Below are 10,036 nucleotides of genomic sequence, written 5' to 3' on the forward strand. Positions count from 1 at the left end.
TCTCTGGATCCCTGGTGGTGATGCCCACAACCAGGTTGGGGGTCACAGGTGGCTCTAGTTATTATTTATTTATTTATTTATGAAGGGCAAATAAGCAAAGTTTATTGAGAGGAGTTATGTGAGAGGGAGTAAAAATTGAGTTTCCCTACAGATGATTTTTAATGTTCTTTTGGATTTATAGTTTACCTGATTTTCCTACAATGACCATACACTAAATATAAAGATCTAAAATTTCAATTCAAGTAAGCAAAGTAGATCCATTTAGAAGGCAGAATTCTTTTCTCAGCAGCCAGAAACAATCTGAATTGTTGCCATCTTTATGGGCAGAGAGAGATTATTATTTTTTTTGGCTAAGTCAACTTGAGAAAGAGCAGGCCACAAAGTCCCCGTCTTAGAATGGCTTGACTTAGGACTTTCTTTCAACTTTACAATGCCATCAAAGCAATACTTGTACTTATTCTGTAGGAATCCTATTTCATATTTTAAATTCAAATCTTTCTCCAGGCTAACTACCTGCAGTATTATTCTCAGATGCTGGGCAGAGTGACAGCCCCCAGTCAGCCTGAATAACAGCCAGTGGGCATAGATGGGGAAACTGTGGAGTACAGGAAATGGAAGGGCAAACAGCGACATCCTACAGTGCACTTTGTTGTTTTGATGTTTCATGTATGTATGCATATGCATATTCATGTAGGTGTACATATATGTGCACGTGCACATATGTGCATATGCATGTGAAGGCCAAAGGTAAACCTCAGGTTGTTCCTCAGGCACCGTTCTAGTTTGTTTTTCCATTGCTGTGACAAAAACAACTTGGGGAGGAAAGAGTTTATTTGGCTTATGTCTCCTGGGTCACACACAGTTCATCAGGGAGCCCAAGGTAGGAACTCAGGGCAGGAACCTGGAGGCAAGAGCTGGAGCACAGGCCATAGAGGAACACCACTTACTGGCTTGCTCCTCTGGTCCTCACTCAGCCTGCTTTCTTATACAATACAGGACCACCTGCCCAGGGCTGGCACCACCCACAGTGGGCTGAGCCCTCCCACATCACTTAATAATCAAGAAGATGCCCCCACAGACATGGCCACAGGCCAATCCAATGGAAGCAATTCCCTAATTGACGCTCCTTCAACCAAGTGTGTCAAGTTGACACTAAAGCTATCTAGCACAGGCACCATCCACCTTGTTTTTTGAAATTGGCTCTCTTATTGACTGAAGCTCACCAAGTAGGGTAGCCTGGTTGGCCAGTGAGCCTCAGGGATCTGCTTGTCTCCCCAGTACTGTGGTTACATTCATATACCATCATGCCTGGCTTTTTCACATGGGTTCTGAGGATAGAACTCAGGTCCTCATGCTTGTATGGCAAGCATCTTGCCCAACTGAGCTAGGGTATGACGTTAAAGTTATAATGTTTATTAGGCTGTAACTCCATTGTAAATTAAGGAAATTCCATATTTGGATAAGGGTGGGGGTGATGTGTTGTGACTTAGGAATAAGTATAAACTTCCCTTCACCCCACCTGTACACTATTGAATACAGGTGTGGTAGCTTCTGTTCTGCATTTCTTGGTAATGTGAAGACAAATGACTATACGGAAGTCAGTTTGGTTCATATCTATGATGAATTTCCTTCTCTCTCAGGACACCTAATATCTCCAGAAAACTCCTATTCCATGTACCCTCTGCAACAAATCCAGAACTATGTGTATACCGGCCATGCCATCTGGTTTCTGAACCTTGTTTTCCACAGTCTCCAATGTCCTTCCTCCCCCCATTGATGCTTACTGGCTGTTACCCAATATCTAGGACTCTGTACTCCTAGGGGCAATAGACACTAGTCAGAGAGAAATGAAGCTGATGGACTATTTCACATTAAAATATAAATGTCAATAGCACTTCACTGAGGTCACCCCCCTCAATGGCATCTACATTTTAGGAACTATATATGAATTTCTCATGTTATGGATGGCTCACAGAAGAAGAATGGGTATGGGTAATATGAGAGGTGGATGTCTTATTAAGAAGCAGACTTTACACATTTGTGGGAACTGGTGATGAAGTCTAGGAAGGTGGTTGCTTCTCTGCTGTGTGGTGGACCTGAAGTCATTTCAGACCAATAGGGCAGCAGTAAGGAAGAAGTGTATTACATGCAGTGAAGGGAAAGGATAAACTGAAATGTACCGAGACAAACTGGAGCCAGTCTCTACCTCTCACCGTGTGGTGAAACTGGCAGCAACTCACCATGTTCATCCTCCTCACCCTTGATGGCTGCCCAGCATCAGGCAGGCTGCAGGAGAATTTGGGAGAGCTACAGGTCTACCTGCTGATCACAGCTGTCAGGTCTGTAACAAAAGGCGTGAGTGACAGTGGTGCTTGGCCCCATACTCTTTCCAAGTGTGCTTGGGTTGCTGCTCTACTTATGCCTTCAGACTCTCGTGAGAATTTCACTTGCAGTCAGCCTTAACTTGGAGCCATGTAGGGAAGGGAATTCTGGGAAACACAGCTCAAGCTTGGTTTTGCTGGCACATTTAACACAATCACCACAGCCCCTAAAATCAACTTTAAAATGCAACTTTGCAGGTTCATCTATAAGCCATAAAGTTGAAGGGTAGGAGTTCTGTTCAGGGGAGGCAGAGGTAGGTGTAAGAGAGGAGGTAAAGGGAGCTTTCTTGGGTGGGGTCTTCAAGATGTGTCTAGTACAGAAGCCTATGAAAACCAGGTAGATGCTGTGTATTATATGGTAACACATATAAATGTTTATATATCTGTGTACGGAAGGAAGACATTCAACTTTACAACTGGACTGAAGTTATGTCTGAGAATAGCTAGCCGATACTCAGGAGTTTATGAGTGTCCAGGCTATCTGTAGATACCATCGCAACTCAACCCCTTACTTCCTTCCCATTCTTTCCTCCGCACACCAGACAGGATGGGAGGAAGGAAACTGTAGGAGACCTGGACAGGCTTGACTAGAAGTTCCTCAAGGGCTGTGGACAGGAGCCCCTGAAAGCCCACTTGGTTCCCAATGTGCCAGAGTGGATTGGAACAATGAGACCATATTCCACCAAATGTGTAGGCTTGTTTCAAGAAATGTTTCCTCTCTGCGGGGGTGCGGTAGGTGAAGTGAGCTGATAAAACTAAGTAGTGAACAATTCTTTCCAAAGCCTAGAACTTAAAGTGGCTCTGCCTGAGTTTTGTACTTCTCTGCTTCCTTAGTCCAGTTCAATGGGAGACTTTATTGGTCATGTATATCCAGGTTTGTTTCTGGTCTTATATGGACTGTATCAGGCAACAGTGGTCTCCAGAGCTTTGATATTCAACGACTCTCTCCTGCATCCTTCATGCCTTCCTAAGAATAAGGGAAGATGGGCCAGGCTGTGGAAAATAGCCCATGGAGGCTGGTGCAAAGTAGTGACTGGCTCCTTCTTGATAGTTTATGAGATCAGCTGCATGGAAGGAGAGTTGAAATTGATGGACAAGGTAATGCCACCAAGGTTTATGTACCCCAAAGAGTGGCAGCACCTCACCATGTTCACCCTCCTCACCCTTGATGGCTGTGTAGATGTTCTGAGCAAGAATGTTCTGCCGCAGAGGTGTGTGGCTCTAGAAAGAGGTGCCATGGTCCTGGGCTTCTACGAGCTCCTGCTGCTACTGGTATCACATGTTAAGGACTCATCTGGGGTGGAGCTGCATGTTCACTCTCTACTCATCCTGGTGGTGTTCCTGCTGACGCTGGTCTTGACTGCAGAGCTGTGGGCTCCCGAGATGTTTCACCTCTGGATAATGGAGACCTTCCTGCTTCTGATGATGGGTTCCTGGCTGATACAAGCAGGCTTTATTCTATTTAGACCAGTCTCTGGCTACCCATGGGATGATGATGACATCAGTGACATCATGTTTGTCACCACCTTCTTCTGCTGGCATATGATTATCAATGCCTTATGCCTATTGGGAATCTATGCCTTGTCTTCTTTTTGGCATCATTGTTACAGTCCCAGCTGGAAGCTGATGGGGTTCAAAGAAGCTCAGTATCATGAGAGCACCTCAGGACCCCTGTATAGGTTGCTGTGGGAAGCAGAGCAGCTGGACAAGGATGATCAGACTGTCCTCCTTTCAAAGAGCGCTCCCTGTGTCAGGGCCTAGAAAACATGGTATATATACACTCCATCTTCCTGTGAGTTCTCCTAGACCCTTGTGTTGCATCCTTTGCTTCTCAATGAAGGTTAACGGCCCTGGAGTTGGTTCCCATCTGCCTTCCCTGTCTCTAAGCCTCCAGTTGCTGCTGAGTAGAAAAGGCCTATAAAAGGGATGGTGATAGGATCTGGGGAGAAGGAGGGACAAGGACCAGGAAAGTAGATTTGTGGGTAAACAAAGCCAGGAGTAAGAGAACACAACAGAAAGACGTTGAAAGAGTCTCTGCTAGAGTTCAGAAGAATCCAGCAGTTGGGCTGTCAGAGCTGCTTCTCTAGGCACCAGTGATTGCCTTCACCTGAGAATAAAGATTTCTCACAACTCAAAACTTGAATTGGTCATCTTTTCCTGATAAGGTAGACATTTGTATGTGCTCACCCAAGTAGTGCATACTAGAATTTATCATCAGGTTATACACGCTGAAATTATGTTCTCTTGGGCTGGGGATATAGTTAAGTTGGTAGAGTGCCTGCCTAGCATGGACAAAGTCCTGGATTTGATCACCAGTACCACATAAACCAGATGTGGTGGGGGCATGCCTGTAATCCCAGCCCTCTGAGGTAGAGATAGGAGGATCAGAAATTCAAGGTCATTTTTAGCTACATAGTGAGTAGACCCATCTGGGCAGCTAGGTGTGGTAGTGCACATCTTTAATCCCAGCACTCAGGAGGCAGAAGCAGGCAGATCTCTGTGAGTGAGACCAGTTTAGTCTACATAGCAAGTTCTAGGTCAGCTGGGGAGTGGGGGTGGGGAACCCTGGATTAAAAACAAACAAAAAACAGCCTTGGGTATGAGACTCTGCATGTATATATGGCCTTTATGTTTCCTTCTCCTGAACCCCCAACCTTCAAGGATTGGTTTCATTTCAAAATTTACTTTTTAAAAACTTTTATTTATTATTTTTATTTTATGTGTATGAATGATTACCTGCATGTGTCATGCAATGCCTCGGAGGTCAGAAGAGGGCATCAGATTCCTGTGGAACTAGAGTTAAGGATGGTTCATAGCTACCATGTGGGTGCTGGGAATCAAACCCAGTCCTCTGCAAGAACAGTCAGTGCTCCTAATCACTGAGCCATCTCTCCAGTCCCTCAAAATTTACTCTGAAAATGACTAAAAATAGTTTAATACACTGGGTATGGGGTGGGGGTGGCACATGCCTTTAATCCCTCTGGAGGCAGAGGTAGTTGGATACTTTATGTTTGAGGCCATATACTATATATATATATACCTGCAGCCCCAACTGGCCTGGAACTCACTATGTAAACCAGGAAGGCCTTGAACTCAGAGATCTGCCTGCCTCTGCCTCCCAAGTGCTGGGACTACAGGTGTGCACCACCACACTTGGCATAATTTATATTTTAATAAGAGATTGGAATGATGGCTTGAAGGTTAAGAGTGGGTACTGCCTACACTTGCAAAGGACCTGAGTTTGGTTCTCAGCTCTCTTATCAGGTAGCTCACAACAGCCTGGAACTCCAGGTTCATCCAAGGGATCGGACACTCTCTTCTGGACTCCCAAAGCACCTGAACTCACATGCATGTACCCATCCATGTGCACATACACACACACTTATACAATTTTAAAATATTTTAACAATACATTTGCATAATCCCAGTCTTCATGAATGTAAGTGCGTGGTACTTCCCCAGCTTCATGTTTTACTACTCCTCTAGCCAGTGTCTTATTAGACACTATTCTTGGGTTTGGCAAATTTTCTCCCTTACGTCTCACAGAATATCATCCCATAATCATACTTTGCTATTAGATACCCCAAATAATCCCCTCTGAGCCACAAAGACAGTAAGCATTTACCAGGTGGCTTTCTCTGAGAACTCTAATAAATTCCTTTGTTCTAGTACTTGGGCACTTAGGGCAAACCTGCCTTATTTTTCCTGAACAGCTGATACACTTGGCTTTGTTCTGTTTTTGAAATCATTTCCCTTGGAGTATTTTTCCTTACCAACTAATGTATAGATTTCTAAAGGATAGGGACTTAGCCATATCCAAGTCACACAGTTCCCCATGTGTGTCCCAACTATGTGACACAGCTCCTGTTTACTAAAGGGTCATTTGGTTCCAGAGCCTCCCCGTTCGTTCCTTCTAAATGTGTTGCCCAACAGGTATGAGGTTTGGTGAACCACTGGACACCACCAAGCATCCTAAAGCCTGAGGTCATCTTCCTGGTAATCGGCCTACTCTCTTCCTTGTTCTTGGGGAGACTAAAACCCTGAAACCTGTTGCCAAATTGTTGACTCTTTGTTGTTAGTTTTATTTTAGTACCGAGGACCAAACTTGGGACCTTGCACACACTAGGCAAGTACTCTCCCACTGACTCATTCCCCAGCCCTTACTATTTTTCATTATCATAAGTGCTTCAACTAGAAACTCTCAGAAAACTGAGTCTATGAATAGGCTGACTTGCTGGAGGCAAGAGGCAAGCCAGGAATTTAAGCTTGGGTGTGTCAAATTCAAGCCTGTGACAGTGTCCTCCAGAGGACAGTGACTTCACTAATGGCAATGGAGAAGGAAGTGATCCCCAGAGTTAAATAAGGAAGGGAAGAAGGGAGGGATGGAGGAAGGGAGGGGGCAAGGGAGGACAGGTAGGGTCAATCAGAGTTCCCGGCAGAGGAAGCAGCACAGGGCAAACACCCCAGACACTCTTAAAAGATGTGTTTATTCTATACTTTCTGCACAACCCTAACTCCCTCTGAGAATAAGAATCTAGCCCAATCTCAGCTTTGGGCTTGGTTTTCAGTTTCCGGGTTCAGAGCTGAGTGAGGGCTGAGGATAAGTCTTGTTTTGATCGAGGCTTTGAATTATTTTCCTCTTTATTCTTGGTTCCTAGACTATTCTTGGTTATATTCTGAGAGCCTTTTCACTTCACCTTTCTTTGCATATTGATCAGAAGTAACGAACAAACACACTGTTAGCCACCCATTTCCAGGTATTTGAAGACTAATTTTATGATAAAACTCAGTAACCAGGCAGTAGTCCAGACATAATATCTCTAAAACATCCAGGGAAGGCAAAATACTTCTATATTATTAATTTATCATTTATAAAATGTAACAGAATGCAAGTCAGGGAAAAACTTCCCAAACACCCAAGCCTTGTGAGGGAGAAGTTTGAAATTCTCACAAAATGCCACTAGAGGGCACTATGTCTCCATTACCCCATCTAAATATTTCGTTCTCCAATCCCAGAAAGCAAGTCTTCCAAGAAACAGTTTAAAAGAAATAGGGAAGAAAAGAGGGTAGAAAAAGTTAAGAATCAGACTAAATGTTGCCCAGACATCCAAAATACATATCATAGGGCTTTGTGTTTCTTGTTAAAACTTGACAAACATAAAATAAACAGGGATCCAAATTAACTAATGGGTCAGAGTGAGGGATAAAAGACTGTGAGTAGGTTCTATTGACAATTCCTTTGGGAAAAGTGTCAACTAAAAGACACATTCTGATCCAAATAATTATCTCATCACAAGGCTAAGTTTTTAAGTGTCGATAAGAGTCTAAATGATCTAGGAATCAGTATGTATGTACATTGATTACGAATGAGATTTATGGGCCTGTGAGCTGGCTATGAGTAAAAACATGTGTATAAACCTGGCAACTTGAGTTTAATTCCCAGAACCTATGTTAGAAGGAGAAAACAGACTTCAGAAAATTGTCCTCTGACTTCCACACACGAATCACACATGTGTGCCTACACACACATATGCATACACACACTCATTATACACATAATAAAAAAATTTTAAAAAATCAAAGAGCAAAATTTATGTATGAAACTCTGAGTTTAAAAACAATGAAATTTAAAAAATTAAAGACTGATTATTATATGTGAAAACTCACCCAAGAATCAAATCACTCTTTTTTTTCTTTTTTTTTTGAAAATCCCCCTGAGGAGTAAACCCATGGCCTTGATCAGGCTAAGCACTGTACTATAGTCACAGGCCCTCCAAAGATACTTTCAAAGAGAATCATTTTTCTTTGTTCTCTTAAGACCAAACCCAGGGCTTCAAGCAAGTTAGTCAAGAGTTCTATCACTGAGCTACAGTTCCAGTCACATTTATTTTCTAATAATTTAGTTATTAAAAAAGAATTGGGCATGGTGGCACATGCCTTTAATCCCAGCACTTGGGAGGCAGAGGCAGGTGGATCTCTGTGAGTTCAAGGCCAGCCTGGACTACATAGTGAGTTGCAGGCCAGCTAGGGCTACAGGAAGACCCTGTCTCAGAAAGAGAGAAAAAAAAAAAGAAAAAAAGAAAGAAAAGCAAACATACATTGAATATCCACTATGCAGAAGTCACGTGGGTATGACACACTATAGAATTCTGGTGTGAACTGGTTGGCTGGCCCCAGCATTCTGTACTTTCCTCAGCAGATGCAGCAAGAAATTCAGCATCTGCTGAACACAATGACCCAGGATTTCACCATCCCAAAGCTGAGGAGACTGAAGGAAGTGGGACAGAAAAGGGTTCTCAGAGGTATGGACCCTTGAAAACACATTAGGCTGCCCAAATGCAACTTTAGCAAGTTATAAGTTGTATGTTATCTTCATTTTGAAAAGATGGGCTAGGGGCTAGTTTAGTGACAGAGCACTTGCCTAGGACGCACAAGGTCCTGGATTCAACTCCAGCACTGAAAAAAAGAATAAAAGGACATGAGGGTTCAATCCTAAAACTGTGTGGATGGCTTTAATGCTCTCAATAGGAGTGACTTTCCCATGTTATGAGGTAAGAGGAACTTGATTCTTCCCAATACTTCATATAGCAGAGTCAAGATTTGGAGAAGAGTTCACATAAACACAAACCATTTACCCTAATGTGCAGTTTGAAAAATTGGGTGTTCTATCTCTGTGAATTTCTTCAATCAACATTTAACAAAACTCAAATCAGGCAAAAGAAACAGAGCTGGAATTCAAACTTCAAATTTCCTGTCTTGAACCAAAGAATATCAAATAATTAAGCTATGGAAAGCATTGTGTTCAGCACTGGGTTACTGAATTAAAGTATAATCTGGTCTTTCTTTACTTGTGTAGCAGGAACTTTGAAAGGGTGACCAACTACGGCTTTTCCCAAAGCTACTCTTTAAGAGGTTTAGGAATGCCGGCATCTTTCAGAGCTTTCCTCCTCTCCTTATTCTTTAACATCTGTTGTACTCTATTCTTTTGGATAGAACAAATTTGGGTTTATCAAACAACAAAACAGGTTACAGTCTGGGTTGGATTTTCAAGGTGACTGAAACGAGTTTCAGTTGTATTTTTGTTTTCTATTTATGAGTATTTTGCCTGCATGTATGCAAGTACACTCATGTCATGCAATAGCCCAAGGAGGCCAGAAGAGGGTGCCAGATCCCCTGGAACTAGAATTATGAACAGTTGTTAGCCACCATGTGGGTGCTGGGAATCTAAGGGTCCTTGGCAAGAGCAGCCAATGCTCTTAACCACTGAGTCATCTCTCCAGGCCCTCAGTTGTGTTTCTTTACCTTGATTTAAAGTTTTTGCAGATTACCCTCTGAAATTACCCTTATATAGCAAACTTCAGTTCCCAACAGCATGCTATGTTGAAGACTTGGGTTCAGTGGAGCTATACACTAAATTTTGCATCTAATGAGTGCAAGGCAGTCACTCAGGCCTTTCTCTCTAGGACACTAGAGTAAGGGCTTCAGACCTGTAGAGAAAGAAGTTGTAAGAACCCAAAGGAAAGCCCACTCAAGACAAAGCCATCAGTTCAGGGAGTGGAACTTGATGAAGTGTGTTTAGTTTGGGCTATTTTTGCAGATCTGGAACAAATTCTTCTCCTGCAATATTGCTCCCACTCACTCACCCCTAGGACAGA

The 10,036-nt window shown here is 43.0% G+C and overlaps 1 protein-coding gene across 1 annotated transcript; it reads left to right on the forward strand.

Annotated features, from left to right (window-relative positions):
- Nucleotides 1-3,224: 3,224 nt before the first annotated feature.
- Nucleotides 3,225-4,142, forward strand: Teddm1 (transmembrane epididymal protein 1). Its single transcript, XM_008838501.1, has one exon. The coding sequence runs from the start codon at nt 3,225-3,227 to the stop codon at nt 4,140-4,142; it is 918 nt and encodes a 305-aa protein (XP_008836723.1).
- The last annotated feature ends 5,894 nt before the right edge of the window (nt 4,143-10,036 follow it).

Source organism: Nannospalax galili, unplaced genomic scaffold (assembly GCF_000622305.1).
Source record: "Nannospalax galili isolate Female #2095 unplaced genomic scaffold, S.galili_v1.0 scaffold1899, whole genome shotgun sequence".
Classification (NCBI taxonomy): Eukaryota; Metazoa; Chordata; class Mammalia; order Rodentia; family Spalacidae; genus Nannospalax; species Nannospalax galili.

Bases quoted from the DNA above. Each gene is read 5' to 3' on its own strand.
- Teddm1 (XM_008838501.1), top strand. From the start codon at position 3,225: ATGGGAGACTTTATTGGTCATGTATATCCAGGTTTGTTTCTGGTCTTA.